The sequence below is a fragment of the Dipodomys ordii genome, unplaced genomic scaffold, assembly GCF_000151885.1.
Source record: "Dipodomys ordii isolate 6190 unplaced genomic scaffold, Dord_2.0 Scaffold12, whole genome shotgun sequence".
Lineage (NCBI taxonomy): Eukaryota > Metazoa > Chordata > Mammalia > Rodentia > Heteromyidae > Dipodomys > Dipodomys ordii.
In genome coordinates this window covers 20764533-20792067 of record NW_012267228.1, presented here as the reverse complement: position 1 = coordinate 20792067, position 27535 = coordinate 20764533, and the positions used below count along the sequence as shown (strand labels likewise).

The following is a 27535-nucleotide window of genomic DNA, read 5'->3' as shown; positions in this document are numbered from 1 at the left end:
ACCATAGCAAAGAAAAACTAAGAAGCTGTTGTCCAGGCATTTGTCCAGCTAAGGTATATATATTAGACCAGAATTTGTTTCTGTTCTACAATTTGGCTTGTGTCAAAGGCCTCAATTCCCCTGCACAGGGGTGTAAGTACAGGCCTAGTGTCTTGAACCCTGGGGGCCACTTTGAGGAGCCTCTGCTTCAGTCCTTGCCAACTTTCCTCCCCTGTTCCCCACAGAGAAATCATTTAATCTCATACCTTGGTAAAGATGCTCTCTATAATTAGATTAGGCAAGTGGTTTTACAACTGTATGATAATATTAAAAATCATTTTATTGCAATAACACTTTTTTTGGTCAGTTGTGGGGCTTGAACTCTGGACTTGGGTGCTGTCCCTGAGCTCTTCAGATCAAGGCAAGCACTCTACCACTTGAGCCACAGTACCCCTTCCAGATTTCTGATGGTTAATTGGAGATAAGAGTCTTACTGACTTTCCTGCCTGGGCTGGGTTTGAATCTCGATCCTCAGATCTCCAGCCTCCTGAGAAGCTAGGATTACAGGCGTGAGCCACCAGTGTCTGGCTTGCAATAAAACTTTTAAAGGATATCATATGTCAGACTCCTGGTTTCTACTTGAGAGCTCTTCCTGTGCCTGCTCAGTTTCTTTTAAGGTCTTACCCTTTGCACCTCACCAAGCTTCAGCCAGGCGGCCGTTTTTCCTCAAGTCTGTCTTCCCTCCTTGCATTTTCTGTGGCTTTATCATTTATTTCACTTCATTTTTGAAGTTTGTTCTCCCATGTATACAAGCTAAGCTCCAAGAGGGCAAAAGAATATGAAGTACCCATTCATTTTTCCAATGACATTGTTCAATGACACATTCTTGAGTGATATTTGCCTTTGTCTTAGGATACTCCTTAGAAATTCTATTTGGCCACAATCATTTAGGAACTACTTACACAGATGCTAAGTGTGGAGGGAGAAAGCGATTTGGCTGACCAGAGGAATGAATTGTGAGGGACTATAAAGCCACAGGCCATAGAGTGCATGATAGGTCTGCATTGAAGGGGGAATCTCCAGCCTGGTTCTGGGGTGACTGGGGTTTGATTTACCAGAATGGATGTGTAAGAATTGGGTCTTCATCTGAAGGGTGTCATGTTTGGTGTGTACTCTATATTTGATCCTCCGATGGTGGGGCCTAAAGTTTGTACTTGCCATTTTAGAAAATATCTATGTGGCTTTTGGTTATTGTGGAAATATAATTGTCTTTAGTCTGTTTTCTGTTAGTAGCCATTATCATAAAATGAATAATTTATAAAGAATAGAAATTTGAAGCTCGCCGTGGTGACACATACTTGAATACCACCAACACATGAGAGGAGACAGGAAAATCATGGGTTCAAGTCTAGCCTTAGGCTACAGAGCCAGTGGAACAAGGCCAGTCTGGTTACATAACTAAGGTATTATCTAGCTTCCTATTTTGGAGGCTGAGAAGTGTAAGAGCTTGTTATCTGCCCAGGACCTTCTGGGCTAAGGACCACACGGCAAGATGGAACAAGCATGCCAACGCCCTAGACAGCCCACAGTTCTTTCATTTCATGACTGGATCAATCTGTTCATAGGAGCTGTGCTCTCAGGAGTCAGTCATTCACCAATACCATTCACATTTGAATTTGGGCATTTAGTTTCCAACAGAGGAAATTTGGGATATACATCCTGTCCATCCCATTGACTTATTCCTGAATTGGGGAATCGTCCTTTGTGGGTGGGCTGTTGGCATGTTACTAGAGTTGGTGGATATATTGAGATTTTTTAAAGGGCCGCCCAAGCCATACTTGAGCAATGTTGTTGTTGCTGTTTGCCTATTTTTTGTCTTGTTAAAATATACATATTTCAATATTCCACATGCAGTATGTCTGTTATATAGCACTTGAGCCATGTTATGAAGCTTATTTCTCATGAATGAAATTGTATTAGTCACAATTTAACATTTTAAACAAAAGAATATGAGTGGAGAGAATTCATTACTTCCTCATTTGTTTCTTTACCTTAAGTTATAATAATATATGTAAGCTGGGCACTAGTGACTCATACCAGTAATCCTAGCTATACATGAGGCTGAGATCTGAGGATCCTGGCTTGAAGTCAGTATAGGCAGGAAAGGCCATGAGACTCTGGTCTCCAATTAACCACTAGAAAACTGGAAATGACTCTGTGGCTCAGAGTGGTAGAGTGCTATATCCTTCAGTGAAAAAAGCTCAGGGACAGCATTCAGGGCCTGAGTTCAAGCCCATGACTGACAAACCAATAAAAACAAAACAAAAAAAACCCATGATGTATGTAGACAATACTTTTTATTTATGTAGTTGTACTTGGATCTTCTCAACGTGGTAGAGAAACTGTATTTTTTTCTGGTAGTATTGTTGTGAAAAATGCTTTTTTTTTTTTTTTTTTTAAGGGATTGAACCCAGGGCATGATGTTAATCCTTTTGCTTTTATTTTGTTGTTGTTGTTTTTCTGATAGTGTTGTGCTAATTCTGCCCTACCTTGATCTTCCTACTGTCTCCCTTTTGCAGCTGGGATTATACATATTATTGTGCTCAGCAGAGGAGCACGTTTTTATCTTAAGTTTCCAACAGTGGTAGGAAAGTAGCCTAGACAGCTTCCTTCTTTTGAAACGGTTCTGTCTTTAGTTTCCTTGAGGTTCCTCTACAAAGTTTTCACTTGTGATGTTGATTTTCTTTTGAGTAAGTGGAGTAGCTAGCTGTTAACTTAGAAATGATTTATGTTGTCAATACTTAGTTCTGTGAAGAATATTTGTAAGGGGCTAGGGTTATAGTTCAATGGAAGAGTGCTTACCTCACAGGCATGAGGTTCTGGGTTTGATCCCCAGCACTAGGTAAAAGGAGACTAGAGAACAGATGAAATACAGTATCAGCTGTGCAGGCTTGAGAGTAATACCTGACTCAGGGCTATGCATCCTTGAACAAGTAACATACATTTTCTGAATAATTATACCCGACTCTAGTATCATTGGAAGAATTATACAAGCCGGTATATTGATTCCAATTACAATAGTGCCTGCCTCATACGTAGTGATTGACTTAGTAAATAACTTTTAATTGAACCAGCGTAAACTCAGATGACATATTAAGAAATATAAATGATATTTATATTTCTGGATATTTGTGACCGTTCTCTGAAAAGCTGGTTGCTATATAAAATCTAGGGAAATACAGATACTGGAGCTCTTTTTTTTTGCCTTTATCTGTGTTGGCAACTATTCACAGACACACACACACACACACACACACACACACACACACACACCTTTGTGTGTGTGTGTGTGTGTGAAATAAACCATCTGTGTGTATGGTGCTTTCAGTATGGTGGCCACCAGTGCACATGCAGCCTCTTGACTGTGTTTGTCATATTTGTATCTCATTAAGTATTATAGGAAATGGCACAACCATAAAATTGGAGAATGCATTTGTGGCATTGAACATCACCACAATGCTACCCGTGAATAAGCTTTATATTCCTGGAAATATACAAGGATTCTTTGCAAACCAAATACTATTAAAGCAAACCAAAATAATTGTCTTACTTCTCTCTGATGTTATAATGGATTTGAAGTTGAACCCCACCCTTTTTTTTTCTTTTATTTATTTATTTATTTATTTTAATTTAATTTTATTTTATTTGTGAACATACTGTACAGAGGGGTTACAATTGCATGGGCAGGATAATGCGTACATTTCTTACCAAGCATTGCAGCCTCCTCCTTTGTTTACCCTTCACATCCCTTCCCAGCCTCCCCCCTCCCCCCATCCCAATCCTTCCCCCCCCACCCCCCCCCACCGACGTTGTAAAGCTCGTTTTGGACATGACAACTTGTACTTCTCGTTGTTGCATCAGATCCACCCGTATCTTAAACAACTGGTTTTTCCCCATCTCCTCCACAAGTTATACTGACATCAAATATAGTGAAAGCAGGGGTTATACTGTGGGGGAGGGACATACAAAGCAACAAAGAGATAATCTTATAAATGCGTTAGAAACACATGCATGAAAGAAAAAACAATAAAATACATATCTAAGGGTTCATTTTCCTGACATCACATTATCTGACCTTTTCCGCTTGACTCATAGATATACTAGATATTGCAAATAAGGGAAACCATGGGACCTATGTTTCTTTGGGCCTGGCTTACTTCACTTAATATAATTTTTTCCAAGTTTTTCCATTTCCTAACAAATGGGGCAATGTCATTCTTTCTGATGGAGGCATAGAATTCCATTGTGTATATATACCACATTTTCTTGATCCATTCATCTACTGAGGGGCATCTGGGTTGGTTCCATATCTTAGCTATGGTAAATAATGCTGCAATTGTGGTCTTGTTTGTAAGCATTTGGGTAAATGCCCAAAAGTGGGATTGCTGGGTCATAGGGGAGTTCTATGTGAAGTCTTTTGAGGAACCTCCATACTGCTTTCCAAAGTGGTTGGACAAGTTTACATTCCCACCAACAATGAAGTAAGGTTCCTTTCTGTCCACATCCCCTCCAGCATCTGTTGTTATTAGAGTTTTGATTTTTGCCGTTCTTTCTGGGGTGAGGTGATATCTCAATGTTGTTTTGATTTGCATTTCTTTTATGGCTAGGGATGTTGAACATTTCTTCATGTGTCTATTGGCCATCCTTCTTTCTTCTTCAGAGAAGTTTCTCTTTAAGTCTTTCGCCCACTTATTTATTGGGCAGTTGTTTCTTTGAGGATTTGTTGTTGGGGGGTTTAATTTTTTGAGTTCCAGAACCCCACCCTTTTTAAGAGGGTGTTGTAAGAAAAAATGAACCGCAGTATTTCTCAGTTTTTCTTTACAAAGGTACCATGAAGTTTATTATAGATCAGTTTTCTGCTGGACTCTGATGGCTACCTATTTAAGAGGCTGTGATCTGAGGATGCCAGCCAGAGCAGAAAAGTCCATGAGACTCTTATCTCCAATTAACTAGTACAAGCTGAAAGTAGAACTGTGACACAAGTGGTAGAGCCTCAGCCTTTAGTGGAAAAAGCCAAATGAAAGCATGAGGTCCTGAGTTCAACCCTAGTACTAGAATACATACACACACATACACACACATTTTCTATGTGTATTTTTCATTCTTGGCTATTCAAACTGTAACAATTAGAATGAGAGCAGTAGCTCTAATATTTTTTTCTTTTCAATAATTCCAGGGTTGGAATTACTATAAAATAATGAAAAAAAGTTTAGGATTTTGCATTTCTACCTGATTTAACATGTTTGAATGAGGTAGTGTCTCTTTTGTCTCTTACATCTCTTTTGTCACTGAGGGGAAAAAAACCACTGCTTTGTGATCTCCTTTTCCCTTCATTTGCCTCTGAGCTTTAGTAACTTATTGTATGAAAAAAAATCATGGTTCTATATTGTCTCTTTAACACCATTAGATCATGAAAAATATTTCCTGGTAGGACAATAGGTACATTTGAATATGATAAAATGGGCAATCTACTGTAATGAAATCTATTGTATTTGAGGTTAGCTCAGAATCCCACACAACTAGAGAACCCATCTGGAATTCTTCCTTAGTTGCAAAAAAATAAAAATAAATAAATAAAATAAAACATACTTTTTGATTGTACTTTTTTGGGACACTCACCAGGTACATTTTAGTACAATTAATTGCAATCTAGGCACAAAAGAGATGAGAGGCTGATCAGAATGTTTAATTACGTTTAACTATCATTTGATACTTTTGCCCAATTTGGACACAAGAAAGATAAAGATATATTCATTTCAAACCATTGTGTAAGATTTAATGTTCTTGAATCCTCTTTAAAATTTAGAGAAAATTGTGCTTGATTTCACCATCGTTGAGGGATCTTTAATTTGTTTGTTGTATGAGTAGTTATAATCAATATAAACAGCCTGCCTAACTGCTTGTTTGCCATTCTGAAAAAAATCTGTATTCTGCACAAGAAAATAAGAGTGCCTGTTGCTTCTTTTTAGGTGGCTCATTTTTGGCAGTGATTGACAGATGACCTAGGACCGTAGTGGAAATTTCTCCATCCATCCATCCATCCATCCATACATCCATCCATACATCCATCCATCCATCCATCCTCTGCAATATTTATTTTAGCATTCATGAGCCAGAATATCTTTGTTTTGCTGTTTTCAATTTTGTATGGATGTTTTTCCCATTCTCCCAGGCTCCATACTCTTTGGAATGACCTAGAATCAGATCAGTAGTTAAGTGGAAATACTCTTACACACGATCAAACCATTTTGCTTTGGGCACAGTCAACACAACTGTATTGTACAAGGAATTGTGGGTGTTAAATATTTACTATGACCTTACTACTATTTAGCCTTTGTCTTAGAGCTGCTTTGTCTTGTAGGAAATGACAACACAGAAGATGTCTAGTGGACATCACTGGCTTGGGTGAGAGTTGAGATTGTATTGTGGAGAAATGCAGTGTTCGGAAATCCCTGATGACTACCTGTCTTCCCTTCTTGCTAGGTATATGACACTTCCATAGATGAGCACATACGTAAAAAGTCCATTTTTTTCAAGAAAAAGAAGACATTTCTAGCTACTCAGGAGGCTGGGACCTGCAGGATCAATATTAAAAGCCAGTCCAGACTTTAAAGCCCAGCAAAACTCCTTCCTGAAGGCATGGCTCAGGTGGTGGCTCAAGTCATGAGCAAGCAAGCTGAGCTAGTACCAGGCCCTAAGTTCAAACCCTTGTATCAATCAGTTTACAAAAAAAAGAAAGAAAGAAACCATCCTTTTACTTTGATTTTAGTTTATTTATCTGCAGATTTGGCTGAGAAACATTTTGTATCCATATAAGACAACTTTGGTCTTTGTTTTTATTTTGTGTGGCAGTACTAGGGTTTGAACTCGGGGCCTTGTATTTGCCAGGCAGTTGCTCTGCCCCATGAGACACATTCCCAATCCTTGTAACTACCAATTCTTATCTCCCAAGCTCAAATGAACCTTCCCTCCATCTCACAGTAAAGTCTAGAAAAATCTATCCAAGTCAAGCATGCTATTTAATGTGGTGTTCAGAGGAGCTGGGCTTATTGATGGAAAACTTTGCCTGCAAATTAACATAGAAGACTTAAACACAACTTCAAGTTATTTCCCCTCAAGTCAGAATCTCTGTGCAACGCTGATACAACTGATCACGCAGAATCCTCCTGAAAGCTTTCAGGTTATACATCTGCTTTTAGATTCCCAGAATAAAAACATATATTCTCATAAACCATGTCCAGTAGCTCTGGGAAATTAAATCATGTACATAGGAAACAGTTTTGTAGATATCGTCAGTAGTAGGTATATTTTTATAGGATATTTTTATATCATAGGATATTTTTATAGGAAAGAATTGGGCCTTTGGGTCTGGAAACACTTTTATCTTTTTTGCTTCAGGCTGGAAATGAGGAAGACTAGGTAGAAGTTCTGAGAGGAGAGAGAGTTTATGAAAACTCCCTGATGAAAATACCTGTCACTCATTTAGCTGTCTGCCTAGCAACCAAGTTGACTTAAGATTCCTCCTGCTGAGTGAGATGTAAGAATCATTGGCTAGTTAATACTATTGGTTTTGAAATCTCTACTTTCATCTAGTAAGAACTAAGAAACTCAAACTGTCCTGTAGGATGGGAGTGGTTAGATTTGTTCTTTGCAATCCCGTTTCATAATTATACAATCCAGACCCTTGACGACTACTTAAAATTCAAATTCCTCATGCCCAGGTTTACCAGTGAGTTGGGAATATGTGTGTTTCTTGGTTAAAAATGACATTAGAGTTGATTTCTTAGGCAAGGGAAATAGAGCTATGTACTACTGGGTTTCTTTTTGTCTTATATAACAGCCATTGCAATTGCTTTCAATATTGCATCATGATTAAAAACCCTCTTAAGCTTTTAGATAACAAATGACTTCAGCTCCATAAACTATAGTGGGCTTGGTGCTGTAGAACTTGCTAGAAAATCTGTTTGCAGAACACCATTTCCTTCCTATTCTTGTCACATGGTAACCATACGCAGATTTACACTTATTGTCTGTTTGGAAGAGTGAAACTGACTGTTTTCATAAGCATACTCCATTTTTAATTGGGTAATTAAGTTGCTGACATAAGCAAGTATGCAATTTCACATTAAGGTAAGGATCCGTAAAGGCATGCATTTGCATAATTTAATTTTCTGCATAGAAGATATTGAAAATCAATAGCATGATTCATAGCCCTACCATATCAGTGCCATGCCACTGTTGGTTGGCTGTGGGGGCTTAGGAGAGTACTGGGTATTAAAATTGATTGAATTTGGTTTGCTGACTCTGGAGCTTTATTTGGGAACCACACAGACTGCCAATAAAATATTAAGTCGTTTAATATACTCTCTTATATGTCTTGGACTGTTATTCAAATAATGGTCTTTAAGAATTGTTTTAGAAAACTCACCTCATCATTGATTGCAATACATTTGAGGACTTCAACTTTTGTTTTCCTTTGATGTACGCACTGCCAGTAATGCATGATTATGTTGTTATTAGGGGGCGGGGCAATAAATCACTCATTGCTTCCAGATACAAAGAAAAAAAGGAAGCTAAATATAGCCACCTTTAATGAATAGTTTATCTGTCAAACAGAAAATCTGGTGCCAAGTGATAAAGTCCTTTGCTGCCATGTTTATTTCTGAGTTATTTCCCTGAAGAATTGCTTAATGGGAGCGTTGGGAATTTCCCCTTCTTACTTTGGGTATTAAATGTTTGCTGTTTCTGATAGGTGGGCATTGGCTAGGAGGGGGAGAAGGTAGTGTTTTTGTGGTGGTTTACGTGAGTACACACTGATGCCTGCACAGAAGTAGTAGGTAGATGCTCTCTTGTAGATGCTCCCTAACCTGGCCGAGCATGGCCTTCCCGTAGCATGTGCACACATTCCTTCATTCATTCCCTCCCTTTTTAGGTGCAGGGGGTTATGTGGTGTTCCCCTGTTGGGAGTGGACTGACAGTGGTCCCGGAATATATGCACTCCTATTTCCTGGGGACCCAGCGCCCCTCATACACGCTGTGTGCCTTTGGAAGTGGATTTTCTTGCACAGCCTGAACTTGTAAGTCCCATACAGTAACCTCATCTGTAAGCCAGGGAACACAACGTGAATTTCCCTTTACTGGTGTGTAGTTAACACTATCACATTTCCTTTTTGTCCTACGAGATCTACTTTTTTGACAGGCACTTCTGGGTTTCCAATCCCTAGTCCCACAGAGCCATGTAGTTGTGTGGCTCTGGCATCATCTGCTTTTCTGGGGTATCTATATTATGCTTAAATGTCAGAGTACAGTCTTTTGAATTTTTTTTTTTGAATTAGATGTTGGTATGGATTGACTTTTTTTCTGTTTGTTAGTACTGGAGTTTGAACTCAGGGCCTCGTGCTTATCTGCTACCATTTGATACGTATCTCTATTCTTTATTTTTTATTTTTTGCTTTATATATTGGGATAGGGTCTCTTTTTGTTTTTGTTTGTATTTATTACCTACCTGTGTCTCCTGCAGAACTGGAAACAATACACTTGGCTCTTTTGTTGAAATGAGAACTTCCTTTTTGTGTGAGGTGGCCTTGAATTGTGATCCTCCTGTTTCCTATGTCCCCTCCAGCACCCTGATCATCTGCATCATTCTGGGGAAGGAAAACTACTTCCTTATGAATAAAAGTGGGAATGGGTAATTGGGATTATGATTTTATATTCTGCCTGTTATATAGAACATAGGAGTCAATATGCTTAAAGAATACGCACCTTCTCTCATTTTCTGTATGCTTGGCTCATGAGCTTTCTGGATTTAGAAGTCTGTTTCAGTTCAGATTTGTTTATATGAATTTGAACCACATTCTTATCCATTCTGCAGCAGGCTGCACCTTTCTGCTTAGACAGTCCTTTACTTGTGTGGGTTAGATCTTGAGGGCATGAGTTGGGGATGGCAGAAGTGAAGGGAATCTTAGATACATCTCAGTAGGGAAGTTAGTTGGCCCTTTTCTCATTCTTCAAAATACAGTTATCTGGACCCAGAAAGAGTCTCATGTGTTCCTGTAATCCCAGCTTGCTGGAAGGCTGAGGCAGGGCTCTGGGGCTAGCTTGGGCAAATGATAGTCTTAACCAAACCAACCAACCAGTTGACCAACCAAACAGTTTACTTGTAAAACTCCTTATCTATCCCCTTTCTTATTTATTTCTGGGTCCCATCCCAAGTAAGCTTAAAGGCATACGTTTATTTTGTGTTCCTATCTGTTCTGGTTTCACAGACCTCAGTTCTAACAGTAGCCTTTTTATGAAAGGAGAAATTGATGGTCAGAAGTTGAAATGACGGTGTTAAGGACACGATCAGTTTCACTGCGGGATCTTTTGTGTAATATGGAGAACAGGAAAAATGTTAAGAGGTATTTGGATTATAGTCTTACTACCTGAAAAGGTTAGGATAGGGCCTGGTTATTTGTGAATCAAGCAGTCACCCACAAACAGAGCAGGTTCTGCAAATCCAACAAACATATTTGATCAGTAGATGTTTATAGAGAGAAATGAAGAGGAGACACAAAAAAAACAATTTAATGGGCTCCAGTTTAGTCTATCCACCACTCCATTTACTTACATCTTAGCCCAGTAATTGTTTACAACTTAATCAGTTAATTGGCTACAGAGCTTGCTGCACCCAGCCAAGGTTAGTTACTGCAACTAAGCTCAAGTCTGCCCCACCTCTGCAGAGGTATTTTTTGTTTGGTAAGTTCCGTCGTCTTCCTAGCAGCTCCTCTGAAGCTGGCTTTGTTTTTTCTTTATTTTACAAAGAAGAAAATGGACAGGACCCTGTTTTACTCAGCATCTTAATAACAACAACAACAACAACAATTTGGGACTAATTAGTTTGAAGCACAGTGTACATTATAAAGCTTATGCACATATAAGTAGTCTAACAAATAAGTAAGTCTAACAGTTATTTAGTATGTGTTAGTGGGAAGAATTGATTGGCAAGGTAGGAGATGAGAAAATTTAGTTTTGATCTCTGGAAGGTTACAGGGTCAACTTCTAGTGCTCTGAATGGCTCATCTGTAAAATAATAGGTTGGATTGGAAGATAAGAGCATAAAACCTTCATTGTAGTTAAAAAAAACAAAACAAAACAGAACATTGACTGAAATTCTGACTTTGTTATTCTAGACCAATAAAGAAAGAATAAGTGTTGTGTAGGTGTGTGTTTGGAGTTCATTAGAGTCCCAGTTTCTCATCTCCTGGAAGGTCTTGGTTCAAGCATTACTTATTGGTGTTTGCAATTGAGGTGTCTGCACAAAGTGCATTATATGTTTCTTCATTTTCTTTCTGCTGGTCCCTCTCTTACCAAAGCTCTCAGGATGATACTATTCACTATTGTGTTTCCTCCCATCCTTATCTTAAATTGAAGAAGATACAGTTCCTCTAACCATTTTCTTTGCTTTTAAAAAGCACCCTTGATTTTGTTTGGGTGCATTTAAATATGAACATAGTCAGGTGGAGTGTTTTGTTTGAAGATAATTCCATTTCATTTTGATTCTGGGCACCTGTGATATTTGTCTTTGTACACATCCTTGCATTCAGGTGTGGGCTCACTACAAGAGAGATTTGCATCCCTGAAGGAGATGGGAGGGGAAGGGCTTTGATGGAGATTGCAGGCAGATGGAAATTCTTCATAATGGTGTAGAATTTTTTTGTTTTAGCTGCATCGGTGGGATTCTTTTTTTCCCCCCCTTCAGAAACATGTTATTTAGTAGTGTTATTTTTCTGGCATCATCTGCCTGGAAGGGTTTCTTACTTCGGATCCTCAGTACCACAGGTGATTTGTGGCTTGTGGATCAAGGTGTGGGAGATGAGTGAGGCCTTACACAGTGCTGTGGTTGGCTGGCAGAGAAACTGGCTTTGATGTAGGGATATTTATGTTTATCCCCAGGTTGGCTACCTGCTTACCTGTGTGTTTGCGGACCAGTTAGCATCTCAGGGCCTGAATTCTTTAACCTTGCAAAATGAGTACAATGTCCTGTAGCTCTGGGAAGATCAAATCAGACTATTCTAGGCTTATTCCTAGGACATATACCAACTCTTTGCATAGTTGGAACCAATACCACATGTTCCAATTCTTCCAAGAGTTTCACCTTGGGCACATGAAAATGTCTGCACTTCTTGAGTTCAATTTGCTTATTGTTGAGATGAGTATATCTATTGCCTGGTGGTATTTGGCAGATTAAGTAAAAACATATGTCAAGTATTTCATGTGTTGTGTTTCTTGGCCCAGGGATCATTGTGGACTCTAGTGAATATTATAATCTCTCTGGAGTTTTCTGTAGTTAGATCTGCCTTCTAAGAGAAGGAGGTTCTATTTATTCATCCACAAGGTCTCCCAAGTCTGTCACCTAGTATATACATCTGTCACCCTATGTTGGATGGGATGATGAGTTTGTCTAACTGTGGTCGCTCTCTCTTCCAGCATTGACTGAAGGCTATGTCGGGGCCCTGCAGGAGGACAGACACGGCAGCACAGTGCAGATCCGAAGGCGCAAGGCGTCAGGTGATCCATACTGGGCCTACTCCGGTGAGTTGAACTGTCCTGATGAACTATGCCATTGTGCTTTACTGGCAAGCCCAGGTTTCCCCATGTTCTCACCTGAACTCTGTCTCTGCAGTCTTTCATTCAATTGAAGTTTGAAATAGCCAAGCCTGCGTTTCCTCAGGTGTTAAGCACTCTTAATTCATCCTTCCACCTGTTTTCTCAACCTTTCCTCCCACCCCCAGCATTTATTCCCGAACTTCCCTTATTAATGCGTTATTATACCAAACTTGTAACTTTCTGAAAGGCACGGCCTACCTTTTAATGGTTGTGATTTCAGGATGTGGAAGATAACAATGGTCATCTTAAATTGCTTCAATGTCAGCTAAATATTACATATGTATCAGCTGCAGAAGGGAGTCTCATCTTCTATGAAGTACAACCTTTATTTTAGGTCCTGTTGGTTGAATGTATTGTAGTTCTTTACCATTGACTGCAGCTTTTTTCATGTTTATTTTTAGTCTCCACTTTTGAGAGAGTGAAATGAGAAAGCATTGTAATGAATATTACCCTGGAAATAATTCTCTTGTATTTAGAGACCTGTCTAGATTCTGGATTATGTTTCTCACAATGAGCAACAAGATTTTGAAGCTCAGAAATATATGGAAAAAGGATTATTGCTAATTAAGGAGGAATACTTAAACAGGAAGATAGACCACCTTGGAAATTTCTTTGGCACTGAATAATTCACATTTCTTGTATGAAAGAGCTTGGAGGCATAGAGAATTACTCTTCATAATAAATCTATGTATTATGCAATGTTGTTGATTATAGAGCTGGGAAATGTCCTTTTCATAGTCCTGAATTTCCACCTGCAAATCTTGTTAAATTTATGTCATTGTAAAATTTATAGGTCTGATCTTTAATTACACCTTATCTATTGGCTTTTTGCATCCTTTTGTCTATTGATAAATCTCCTGCTCCTGCAAGGAGAAGAAACTATCAGTTTTGTTTCGCTGCTAACAGATAGTTATTGTGAAGTCTTCCATCACACCCAGTTCTTGGTGATTAGAATGATCTAATTAGAGCTCTTTTTGTCACTATTTTTGATAAATGAAGGATATCGGGCCAGGAAGGACAAAATTTTATTACATATTATTTTTTATTTATTTAGTATATTATCTATTATTTTACACACACACATATCTATCTATATCTACCTTTATATCTATCTCCTCTTGCTAAGGAGCCCAAAGCAAATTTATTATTTTGTACTCTGTGGCTCTGATATGAGACAGAAAGTGGCCTGCTGTTTATAGTTCATCAATTTAGAATAATAATGCTGTTAGTCAGGGAATTGGAAGTTATATCCCATCAGCATCTCTAATTGTAAATGGCAGTGAAGAGATGAAAAACCTAAAACTTCTCCCATTATTCAGTTACAACAGGACTTAGGTGGTGCCATCTTTGGGAAAGAGCCATTATTGATGTCCTTGTCTCTGGAGGTGAGGGCTAATTGATCTCCATTTGTACGTGTGGAATGTGTTTTGACTAAATTTGAGTCCTCCCTTTATATTTGGAAGGCCTCATGATTCAAGTTTAGGGATTGGCACACTTTTTGCAGAAAGATCTAGATAGGAAATGTCTGATATTTTTCAGACCATATGGTCTCTGTCGTAGCCGCTCAGCTCTGCCATCACAGCACAAAAGCATCTACAGATAATTCTCTCAGACTGGCTGTCTTCTCATAAAACTTTATGAACACCAGAATTTGAGTCATATAATTTTCATGTGTCAGGAAATAATCTTTTGATTTTTTTCCCTGAGCCATTTTAAAATACAAAAAATCCCATTCTTCCTTTGCATGTTTTGCAGAAATATGTTCCCAGTTGGTTTGAGTTCACAGGCTATTATAGTTTGTTAATCGTTGTTTTGGTAGATTTCTTCTCCTGTGCAATTTATATAGGACAGTCAGTTAGTTATTTTTCAAAGGGCTATGAGGTGGTTTAGCAGAATCGGTAACATCATTGTTAGTGTGATGGAGAAAAGGATAAGACAGAGACTGGTTCAAGCCTGAAATATTCAGCACCAAAAGTTAAAAGTCAGGTGTAGACTCTTCTGCCATCATATGCACACACATTCAACAAGTTTTGAGTTTTGTATAGCTTAGATTTTGGATTTTTGAGTTAGGTAGACATATGTACAGGTCTTTGTACATAAGCGGTTCTGCTGAGAAATCTACCGTGCCAGTGGTTTAGTATTGTCCTTAGTCCATGAAGAGTTGAGGTCCCTCAGCTATACTTCTTAGTGTCTAACCAATAAACAAAGAGCAGGAAGGTGTAAGAGTTGGGATTTGTCTTGATGAATTAGGTCCAGTGCCTTAAAACCATGGCAGAGTAGATATAAGTTTATTAGCTACAACAGTATAACTTTGGGCATAAATTTTGCTTTCAAAGCAACCCCAAAGAAAAGCCCTTTCTTCGTTGAGAAAATGTTTATAAATTTTTCACAGTTAAATGAAGCCATTGTTCAAAAATTGGTTTATTGGTTCGTTTTCTAATCTCACATCTGCCATTCTCCAGTGAGATATGGCCATTTGGTGCTTTAGGAGTGAGAAGCGTGTAAGAGTATGAAATTTTGTAGTTATATTTTTAAACCTTGGTTCTGATAGCAATATAACCATTATGTTTTTTGAAAGAATCCTTAATTGCTTGGAGTATTGGTTTTCATTTGTGAAGTAGTGATAATATTCCTTTCCTTAAAGGGTTTTGTAGGGATAAAGAAAGATGATGTGTATGAAAAGTTTTAACACAGTCTCTGCCGGGAATCCAGTACTAAATAATAACTGCTGTTTTTGGCACTGTTAAGTCATCAACTGTTGTTGATGTTGCTATTACTGGATTTTTCCTTGGGTTGTCAGTTTACAGTGGGTGACTACTAGATAACACTAAGAGTTGAAGAAGCAAGAGTCAGTCAAATTTACAAGATTTCCCATTCAGGATTTGGGAATTGGTGTTAAGTTTACTCTGAAGTTCAAAGGTGGGCAAAGTACAAAACTACAGCTTCTCTTTATAACTCAACTTTTATTAGAACACAACCATTCTTATGACTTTACTTATAGTATGTTGTGTTTTGTGCTATAATACAGAACAAAGTGTTTTTGACCCATACCTTTTGACTGAAAGTGTTCAGATACGATTTGTCTTTACAGAAAAAGTTTGTCAGTTCTTTTGATGCAGCCTGCATTTTGAATAGTTCTTGAGTTAATTGAAGAACTGTTCAGGGATGGAGAAGAGATCATTTAATTTCTTTGCATTTCCGTGGAGCTGGAATATTCTCAGTAAGCCTTTTGGATAGCATTCACAGTGATTATAGTGATCTTATTTTGGAAAGGCTGAGTGGCATTTGATATGTTTTGGGGAGTGGGTCAAGGAGATGAGTGACTGGTTACTATTCTGGGTTGCTGTATCTTGTGCCTTAGGTTGCTGTGGTGTAGGGTTGGGTTTGGTAGATGATCCTAACATCATTATGTCAGTGGTATACTGTAAGGTCCGTTCCTGGATGGCAAGCAGACTCCACCTTCCTCGCAGCGAAGTCTCTGCCCAGTACCTGCGTTACCTAGGCAACTGGCACACCTGAAAGAGGTCACATCTGCATCCTCTGAGGTCACATCTGAATTTGATGTGGCCACACCTTTCTCTGCTCATGCCCTGTATAAGGCCTAGCCTAGGCCCAGATGCCCTCTTTTCTAGCTATTTTCTAGCTCTTTCCCAGGCCTTTCTCAGCCACGTGGAGGCCTGGGAACCAGCCTGGTTCCAGATGGCCTGGCATCAGCCAGAATGATGAATAAACCTACCCCTTACCTGAATACCATGTGCGTGGTGCTGTTCTTACTTGATCACCTCTTTTTTACACATATTATCCCAGTCACTTATGAGAGTTATATAGGAAGTTTAGAGGTTCTTTATAGGATATTGTCATGAGTGAAGTTCATTAAAATTAGGGTGACCTTTCTGTTTTCACTTTAGGACTAACCAAACTAGTTCATTTTTACTGAATTACTTTGCATAATGCAGATATCCTGTTTCTATTTGAAATATTATAAAAGCTATACTTTTATAGACTAATCAGACAGTTCCTTTGTTAACAACTACAGTTTTAGCATAGAAGTTGATTAGGTTTAGGAACCTGTTCTAGATTCATTGTGGCTATTTGAAGATGGGTTACCTCTTGTTCTTTATTTGATCTGTTGTATAAAAGGGTCATACCATCTGAGTTTAATGTGGAAACACTATCCATAAAAGATAAGAAGTAGAACATAAGACATTGTGGTTCTCTGTTAGTAGTATCCATGTCATTTCAAGATTGCTTTCTATCTTTGCATTCTTTTTCTTTATGCCAGGGAAGTGGGGGGGAGGGGGAAGAAAATGATCTCTTTATTTCATGCTGATTTATACCAGAAAAGAAAATGCAGTTGCTTCAGGCATCTCATTAGAAATCATAAAACAATTCCTCGCTGTTGATTTTACATAGCTAGAGATGTAGGTATTTTTCTGTGTTACTGCAGGTGATGACAGCTTATGATTTTTGGAATTTTCCCAGAATTTCTATAATTATTCCATGAAAAGTAGCACATGTTGGGTAGGTCACCATTGCTGGGAAGAGAAATAAGAAGCAAATCTGGAAGAAGTTCAAGTGGAGATTTAATGCATTTTTGTAAACTGATCTACATGTTGCCCTTCAAATTCTTACTTGGAAAAGAGAAAAATCTTGTCCCTTCCCCCAGATTCTTACTGTATCTTTAATACTGTCTCCTGTTTCTTCCATGAATAAAGAATTTCTGTGAATCAATACAAAGGAGAACTCTCTTATCTTTAGAGGAATCCAAAATTTTGATAAGCAAAATTCCCTGCAAAAAGTTAATGCATTGGGCCAGCTGAAGGTCAAATGAGATTATTCTAAAAAGCATTACTTCCTCTGGCAGGGACAACCAAGGTCCTTTCTAATGGCTTTGGTGTTGATGACCTGCTCCACTGTAAAAACCAAGATGAAAGGACCACATTTGCTGGCATGGTGGCCATAATCATAATGCTCAGAAAAGCTGAGGCAGGATGGTCTTGCATTCTGGACAGGCCTGGGTTACTTAGTGTGAGACACACACACACACACACACACACACACACACACACACGCACACACACACACACACACACACACACACACACACACGATAAACCAACAAAATCAAACCAATCAACCATCCAAACCATAAATTGAGCCTACCTTCCAGAGTGGCTTTGATCAGTCCAGAAATGTATGTTAGCCCTTGAAAGAGACTTTGGATCCACCTTGGTGTGAAGGAAATAGTAACAGTTACTTTTTAAAAATATGCCATTCTTTGTATGTTTGTATAAGATCTTGTATAAGATCACATGTCTGTATGTGAGTGCATGAGCAGGTATGTGTCTCATTTCCCCAGCAATTGTTTTTCAATTTTGTATCCAGATGGACAGATAAAGGTGGATCTTGCCAGTTTGTGCATATGCACTCATTATGGGGATCCTGCCATAAATATTGACAAAGAAGTGGGTGATTTACTAAAGCTATCACCGTTGGATCTCTTTAAGTAATGAGCTTGCCAGGTAAATTGAAGACATAATTAAATTCTTTAACATTACATTTCCATGCCTATTTTTAAGAATGTCTATACAGGGTAACTCAAAATACACCTTCCTGCCAAAGCCTGTTTTTGTCATTAGAAGAATAAAAGGCACTGTACAAGCTTGAGGTTTAATAGTAATATTATCTATTATTTACCCTTCTTTTGAAGGCCTCCTAGAGTCTTAAGTGAATTACTTTCCTAGAGACTTTTTCATCATAGATCTCCTCTGATCCCGTGGTGGTACACCAGATCAGTCTTGAATTCATTCTCCCATATCCTATCTGCAGGAGACAAAAAGTAATCCTAGTGATGAATAGCCTTGACCTCTAACCTTGACCTACCTTTCCTCTGTGTGTGTGTGTGTGTGTGTGTGTGTGTGTGTGTGTGTTTGTTTTGTGCCAGTCCTGGGGCTTGAACTCAGAGTCTGGGTGATGTCCCTTACCTTTTTTTGCTCAAGTCTTGTGCTATACTTCTGGCTTTTCACTGTTTAATTGGAGACGTGAGTGTCACTTACGGACTTTCTTGCCTGGGATTGACCTTGAACTGTGATCCTCAGATCTCAGCCTCCTGAATCACTAGCATTACAAGTATGAACCAGCAGTGCCCCATCTTCCTTTTTAGTTTTGCACAGTCTTTAAAAAAGAAAAAGTGAATACTATGAGCCATGTTGGGTTCCACTGTAGACAGAAAAGCTCCTTACAGAATTGCTTGTGAAAATGCTCACCTATAAAGATTGGCAGATGATTTGCCACAGTGGGCAAAGGCTTTGAGGCATAATAACACTCTGAAAATACCTGGCACGGGAAGAAGTCCCATAGGTCCAGATTCTGTGCTAGGGTAAAGAAAGCAGGGGGAATGATGCAGAATGTTGCATTTCATCTAGTTGGAGGTATAGCATTACTTGTGATTCAGAACTAGGCGGAGGTTTATGGCATTACTTGTGATCCAGAACTTTAGCTGACAATTGGTTTTCTGTATAAGATCACTGAATGGTCAAGGATTGATCAATGGGAAGATGGGGGTAGGATAAAATAAAATGATGAGGTTGTTTTATTGGGGATTTGTGAGATAAAAGGAAAGAGTCCATGGAAATTTATTACCACTGGTACATGAGAGAGAAAGCAAAATGGAATGTGTGGGATGTTCCCTATTGTGATTGAAGATGGTACCACATTTAATTTAAAAATGAGCAAATGAGGAGTGAAGGGTTGGCAATAAAAAAAAAACACTTGGACTTGAACCTATTAAGATGTGGTTTATTGGTTTGTCCATTTTTCTTCTGTTTTGTAGACTTTATATTCTCTTGAGTAGAAATTTGTTCCTAATTAATCTTTGTACTTCCCTGTTTCTACTTCAGTGTTTTGCAGTGAGAGATCTGCAGGGAGGAGATAAATAGTGGAACAAACTGTAAATTATCTGTTCCTTGTCTGCTTGATCTGTGGCTACAAGGAGAGCTAGGGTGAGAAAGAACACATATGGTCACACAGTAATCACAAGCTCTGCACAGAGAAGAGAAAAATGCATTGCCATATGCTAAAGGTACTTTGTCTATGCTTTAATGCTTGGCCAAGATTTTTTTCTTTGTCTCTTACTGTTTAAAAGAAATGGTTCATAAAACCCTTGCAATTAATTGTTTTTGTTGTTTCTTCTCTTCCTCTTCTTCCTTCTTTCCATCTTTCCTATTCTCTTCTTGTTCTTCCTTTTCCTTCTCTTTTCCCTCTTCCTTCTTCTTCCTTCCATCTTACAAAACTTTATTCAAATCCTTACCATTCCAAAAGTTTCTTGATCTCTTCTTTCGAGTCAGTTTCATAAATGAAACATGAAAGGCATATTGTAAGAAGATGGCACCTCATTCTTTAGTTCTTTGTAACCCTTGCAAGCATATTAGGAAGATGAAATACAGCTTGATGCTGTGTTGGGATCCTGTGAATCATATCAGTGGTAACGATTTCAGTTGTTATTGTGATGCGACATTTGAAACATGGGTAAATGGTAGGCTGAGAAATTGAAGGTAACATGTTGATAGAGTCTGTGGAGGGCTTTTTGGCAATATCTGTAAAATTTTAAATATGGATAGTCTTTCATCTAGCACTTCTGTTCTCAGGAAGTTACATTTCAGAAATACTTGTGCTTGTCCTCAAAGTGGTATAGTGTTTAAACAGCCAAGTGTCCATTGGTAAAGATTTTCCTTACATTGAAATGCTCAGCCAACATCCATCAAAATGAAGGAAGTTGAGCTTCAAGATGAAATAGTGTAACTCCTTAGAAAGCCAGAATCAAAAGGTCAGCAAAATGAAACATTAGGAAACGGTACTTGAAATGCATAGGGGTCAGGGGGAAAAAGCTAGAAGGATAAAGAAGAGGGGGAAAATGCAGACGAGAATCCAATGAATATCCTACAAAATTAAGAAGAATGAGGGAAGAGGTGGATAGGGGAGGATTGGGTGAGAATGTTGAAAGGGATGACATTGATCAAGATACATTGTATTTATAAACTACATTGCTAAATAGCAACTCTTCTATACAACCATTTAAATATAATAAAAATAAGATGTTAAAATGATACAGATAATATGGTCTCATTAATGTAGAAAGTACAGAGATGTAGAGACAAAACCAAATTTAATTTGTGGCTATTGCTGAGAATTGAGGAATATGCCAAAATATCTTTTAGGAGAAATATATATATACTTAGAGAAGTATATCTTGAAGTTTATAAGTTTCTCATACCAGTATATCCATAATTTAAAAAGTGATCCTTTTATTTTAGAATAGATGGCTGAAATCTTATCAAAGTTCAGGCAGTTTTCTTTGTAACAATTTTGAAGGGAGAAAAATGGAATGTCAAGAGGATTTCCCAAAGGGAAGCTAGAAGAAAAGCAAAAGTGTTGTTTTTTTTCCTCTTGGTTAGCTGTATCTAAGATTTTAAGGTGAAACATTTTCACTAGCAATCCAAATTGTATAAAATGCTGATATGAAGCAGGCAGAAATTAATGAACTGATATTGACTTAGTTTGAAAATGAACATCAAGATTTATTGAGCAAGCAGTAACTATTGACCCAGGCAAAGATAAGGTCAATATTTACTTTGACATAACATAAATCCTTATATTCATTAATCTATAAATTTTAGTGGGTCTACACAAGGCACAAGGGGAGTTATATCTAAGTATATATTTTTCATATCTGTGATGGATGAAAGTCAGGCATCCTCTTTTTCCTCCTCATAAATCTGAAAGGATGATCTTCTGGCCTTTGAAACTGACTTTTTTGGAGGGAGAGAGGGGTAGATTGTGGGTGAGTGAGTAGTAGGATATTATTTAATAGCTCAAAGGAAAAGTACACTAGTTTAAAATACATGCCTAAGAACCAGGGAGCGATTATTTGAATGTGCTCTGTGATTTACCTAAAAGTTATAGGTCTGTCTTTCCAACCTAACAAAATGTACTCATTTATTATGTCTGATTTGGTTCATAAAAATCTACTTCCTGGTTTTATAAAACAGAGGAACATTCTCTCTTTCCCTCTGGATGTTGTTAAGGTTAGGTTATGTAGAATTTTCCTTTGACAAATAAAATATCTTTGGCATATATCTTTCTGAATACCACTTTATTGGTTTTTTTCTTGTTGAAATTAGTAAGTGGGATTGAACTTTTATGACTTGTCTTGTTGCCACTGCTCCTGGCAAGGTGTTCCTGGTAGCAATATAAAATTAAGAGAGAGTTGTTTCACTGGATTGTGAACTTTCAGTAGTATCAGTGTATTAACAGAAGAAGTGTGTAATATGTGCTTAAGGATTGAATAAATTCAAAAACTTTCAGGGTCACCTAGACCTGAGCAGTTGACTTTTGTCTTACATGTTACCAAGTATGTTACTATGATAATCAGTTTAGGAGGAGGAAAGGTTTAGTTTGTAGCTATGGTTTTAGAAGTTTCAGTTTATAGTTATGTCAAGGAAACTGCTCACATAGGGATTCAAATAAAGAGACTCAGAGAGGCCCTTCAGAAGCATGCCCCCAATCATTGAGCTTGCGTCTGTCATGTTTCAACTCCTCCCTATAGGGCCATACCCTGCCCACCAAAGAGTCATTACAGATTGAACATATAGACCTGAAATGTTCTTTGAGTGATGATTTTAGTCTTCAGCGCTTGTTGGCTTATTCTGTAGTGTCGGACACTGGCTCCTACTTCTCAGCTGGTTATGTTTTTTGATTAAAAGTAGCATGTCTTCTTGGTTGTCTTCCATGCTATCAGAACTTTAGCTTTCCTATATTTAGTGACTGTAAACCTCATTTTCTATTATGGATGCAATACCCTGGTATAGTTTTTTTTTTTTTTAAATAGTTGTATGTTTATCCTGTAGAACCTTGCCTTCATGAAAAATAATTTCCAATAGCTTTAAGAATCTTCACTTTTCAGCAATGACGCTAGTCTATCATATTTTCCACCAGTATAGCATCATTGAATGTCATTTTAGGTCGTGAAAAGTTCTCTGCTGTGATAGAAGTATTTGAGTTTAATGAAAGACTCTCCTACGATATGTAAGTATTTGACTTTAACATAAAAGTCATTTCTTCTTGAGTGTTCTTCTTTTTTTTTTTTTTTAAATCAAGGAGGCACTCATACTCTGGCACTCATAGATTTTTACACTTTTGCTTGTTTTTTTTTTTTTTTTTTAAGATAGATAGAACTGGCTCTAGAGTCTTTAGCTGATAGAATATCTTAGAACTAGACTCCTGGTACTAGTCCTGTCTGGCAAGTCCTGCTAGTTTTCTGTTGGAATGTGTTAAATTTCTTATTAAATTATTCTTAAGATTTTTATAGAACATTGACCTGTTTAAGAAAAACTTTATCTAAACAGTATATACCTGGTATTCCAGTATAAAAAAAATAATTTGTCTTGTATAGGAGTTCTTATCAACATCATGGAAGAATTGGGAGAACCTACCCTAAAGTTAGAGTAATCTGTGGTTTGAAAAGTTATAAATGGTATGTCATTTCCTTGAATTAGTTTAAAAATTAAGGAACTTCTGCTTAGCAAGTGTAAACCCCCAAGTTTAAACCTCAGGATCAAAAAATAAATTTGCGAAAGCATTTAGAGTCCTGATTTAGAAACCTTAGCTCATGGCATGTCCTGGTTCTGGTATTGTGATACACTTAGACACCCTGAAATTCATAGTTGTTCTTAGTCTCCTAAATTCAACCTCTACTAATGCCCTAGGGCATCTTTTCTTTACTTGGGAATGTGCTAAGGATCTGAAGGGAAACCGCTACATTCGTCCTTCATTGTCCAGTCCAAATATCGGATTTCTTAAATGTTTTAAATATCATCTCTTTGTATTCTGCTGGAGGGAATTCCAGAAAGTATGGAGTCTGACTTGATGATATTTTGGGATGTATAATATATTGTGTAACTTACTTCTTTTAATTGATCTTGATAATCTCCCATAGAACTGAAAAGTCACTGGATTCAGATTTGTTTATATAGTGATCCACAATTTTCCAGTTTGCCGGCCACTCCCAGGAAGGAAAATTAAGCTCCTTCTTGAAGCTGTGTGAAATTTGCTGCTCCCAATGGTATCATTTAGTAGCTCTGACCCAATTATTGATGACCTCTTTTCCTCCTGTATATAACCCAGTTTTCTCTCTCCCACTATTGCCCCTCTTCCAAGTGTCAAGACTATATTCTTCCTTTTAGCAGGCATAAGTGCCATTGGCACAGTCAGTATTGATTGGTCACTGAGAGGTTTTAGCAGGAAAGTAAAATGTGAACTTTTCCTAGGCTGTTTGACTAGTATCTATCAGGATGAGCTAAGGCAGCTTTAGTGTGTTTCTGCTTCTGGGACTTACTGTGATAATGGGAGGTATTTTCTTCTCACTGTTGTTAAGTACAGAGTCTACACTCTGCTTGAGGAGTGGTTTTGACACTTTTTGAAGGTCCTGTGGTTTTTTACATTCTTACACCACCTCCTAATGAGCTATCTTATAGCATCTTTTTCAGGTAAAGATTGCCCTTTCTCTCACCATCCACTAGGGTGTGAAAAGGAAGTTTCCACACATAAGGAAGGCCATTGGGCAGCTCCCTTGCTATGCCAGGAAGGGGCAGTCATGTCACTGTACTGCACTGAGCCATATTGTCAGGATCTTTCTTCTGAGAGCCCATAGAAGTCCTTTTCTGGACTGGTTGAGAATAAGAATTTGTTGGAAGATGAGTGATGATGTTTTAGCCTCTCACAAAGCTCCTTGACAGACAGGTGGCTTGATAATAAGGGCAATTTATTCTCTCACACACCACTCTGGGCAGCTTCCTTGTACTTACTCTGCCTTTTAGAAATTACAGGTATCAGCTTATTGATACTTGGTGTCCTCCCTTGGACCTTTGAGGCACATTCCTTGTGGTTTTCCATATGGCTTCAGGAGTTGGAAAGTCATAACTACTGAGTTATGAAGTCCAGAGGTTGGGTGGGGGGGGCGTGGAGCAAATCTGCCTCTTTCTTGTTTCTGTTTAAAAACAAGTGAAATGTTCCTCAAAGCACTCTACTGCTTGACCAGACAAACCTCATATTTTATTGGCCCACGCCTAGGTTACATGCTCATGCTTAAACCAATCTCTGACTGGAGGAATGGAGTTAACGTGATTGATTTGTCTAAACAGTGTTTGCCCAGCACTTGTAGCAGAAATGGATATAGTATAAATAGACTATGGTAGCTACTACTAACATTGCTGCAAGTGACATTTTGAAGGGCTCCTTTGGAAAGGCATCTGGTATTGAGAACCTCCCTGTCCACTTCTGTCCACATTGGCCATATGTGGCTGTTTAAAGTTGAACTAATTACGTACAATTTAAAATTTCTTTTCTCAGTCTCACTAGCCAAACTGCGAGTTCTCTGCAGACATTAGTGGCTTCAGGCTGCCCTTTTGTTCAGCTTAGGGCTGGAGTATTTTCTTCCTAAGGGAAAACTCTGTTGGGCAGTATTGTTCAGAGGGCGGAGATATTTTAGAGGAGTCAACAGATCGGTATTTATTGAGCAGCCACTTAGTCCCTGGCTTTGGGTTAGTTGCTGTGTCTTAATGGATGCTTATAACATAAGATAATATCTTTTCAGGAAGGGAAGTGACTTCCTAGAGACTTTTCCAAAAGATAAACAGAAAGCATTAGGTTCTAATGTTGATTAAGGTCTTTCTGAAAAGCTTTCATATAGCTCCTACAAACTTCTCAATCCAGGGAAGCCTGTCCTATACTGACCTACAACTTCCTTCTGAGGAATTTGGGAAATTGGGCTTAAATTAGAACTCATAATTTTTTTTTTGCCAAGATTCTGTATCTTTGGCCAAGTCAGGGAATTACAGGGCAGGGTTTTTGTCCTATTGTCAGTTTTCATTCTTGGAGTCATTCACCGAAAATTATTTAGGAAGCCCTGGCCAGATGGCAAGCTTAGCTCTAAACAGTAGGACTGCTCTGGAGAACAAATTACTTAAGGTTGCATGCCTAGCTGGTGGAGAAGGAGTGAAGCATCCCATCATATAGTTATGTGAGATGATACAGTAAATTTGAAGAGTGATGAGAAGGGAGAAGAGCTCTATTTAGCCTTGGAAGACCTCCTTGGTGATATTTGACCAGAGACATAAATATATAATGAGGGGCTAACTTTGCTGGGTATGTAGGGTAACCATTCCAGGCAGAGGAAAAAAGGACAGCCACATGGAACTGAGAAAGATTAAACAATTTGTCTAAAATCCCTCAACCAATTTTGATGAAGCTTCCTTCTAGAACCTTCTGACTTAGAAGTTTTGCATTGTGCTTGAGGAGTTGTTCTCAACTGGGGACTGTTTCATCCCCTAAGGAATCAAGTATAAATGTCTGAAGACATTCTGTGCAGTGGTGTGGGCCATTATTAGTACATAGTTGATAGAAGCTTTGGTGTGTTAAGCATCTTGCATGTAGAACACTTCACATGAGATCTTTCCTGCCTTCAAATGCCAGCAGTGCCAAATTTGGGAAAGTCCTGTAGTAGAGATGCACTAGAATTGATCATTTTTACATAGTTGGTCACCACAACGCTTAAGAGAGTTAATCCTTGCTAGGCAGCTATCGACTAGATTTTCAATAGAGAGTGTATTGAGGGACACACACACACAGCAAGCTGGGATATGAGGGATGACTGGAGTGTTGGAGAATCCAGTGAGTGCCATGGAGTGTCCGGTCTTTGGCGTTCTGAAGTTGAAATGGGAAGCTTGGCAAATGGGTCACCACAACAGTATGTGCCGTGGTAAAAGCATAAATCACGGTTGTTTCTGATCACGGTGAAAAGCCCACCTCTTGTGTCAGTCACGTGAGGATGATGAATGACTTGGTGTTGCCACAGTAAAGAGGTAGTGAGATTGCTTTTATTATGATTGTTTTACTTTCCAGGTCTCTGATGACCATTCCATGTGTCAACTCTTTGATCTAAGAGGCTGTTATGAAATAATATCCATTTTAGTGTTGCTAACCATGAAGGCCCATGAAGAATCGACAGGCCAAGCTGCTATAGCACCATAAGAAAATTTATGGTTGTCCAGTTGTAAACTTTGACAGGTCACTTCAGGGCTGGGCAGGGAATAGCAGCTCCTCACTTGATCACCTGTAGCAAATGAGTCAATGACAGGCAACCATCCCCTACTTTTTTTTCTTTTTCTTTTTTGGTCAGATGTCATCACCTGAATATTTAATGAGTTGTATAGTTGTATAAAGGCCACAGATACCTTCCAGGATGCCTTCCTCACCTCTTTGTACACATCCCACAAAAGTTACATTGTAACGGGCTGTGTGTTTATTGATTCATCTCTTACCTTTGGGATGGTCCTTAAGTCCCACAGAGGAGGTGGTTGCTCTTGTATACCAGTTCCTGTGCTCAGCCCTCTTACCTGTGTTTGGAGTTAAAGATGAAATTCTTGTGTTCTCTATCCCTGTAGGTCTCAAAGTGTTCTCCCTTCCCTTTTGAAAATGAAAGTTTAGTATCAATATTAACAACTTGACTTTGTTCATTCAACATAGCAAGATGTGAAATAGTCATCCTGATTTTTTTAGATCTAAAGTCTCCAAAGAATTAAAAAAGGTGGAAGGTCAGTCAGATGCCAGGTACATTCTGGGATGTCTTTTCTTTAATTGGAAATGCTAGCGTTTTACCAAATTGTTGTCACAATCCTTTTCAGTGTGTGTACATGCGATATTCCAGCTCTTTCTCCTGTTTACAGGTAAGATTGAGAAGCTTGTTGATGGTGGAAGTCATGGAAGACATAATCTCTCCATCCTCCCCCCCCCC

The 27535-nt window shown here is 38.4% G+C and overlaps 1 protein-coding gene across 3 annotated transcripts in view; it reads left to right on the top strand.

Annotated features, from left to right (window-relative positions):
• Ptprg (protein tyrosine phosphatase, receptor type, G) overlaps positions 1-27535 on the top strand; it is a 684041-nt gene that overhangs the window by 152659 nt on the left and 503847 nt on the right. For all 3 annotated transcript variants that reach the window (XM_013010502.1, XM_013010503.1, XM_013010504.1), the window contains exon 2: positions 12508-12612. In XM_013010502.1, the coding sequence (XP_012865956.1) occupies positions 12508-12612 (105 nt within the window). The remainder of the gene's footprint in view (positions 1-12507; positions 12613-27535) is intronic.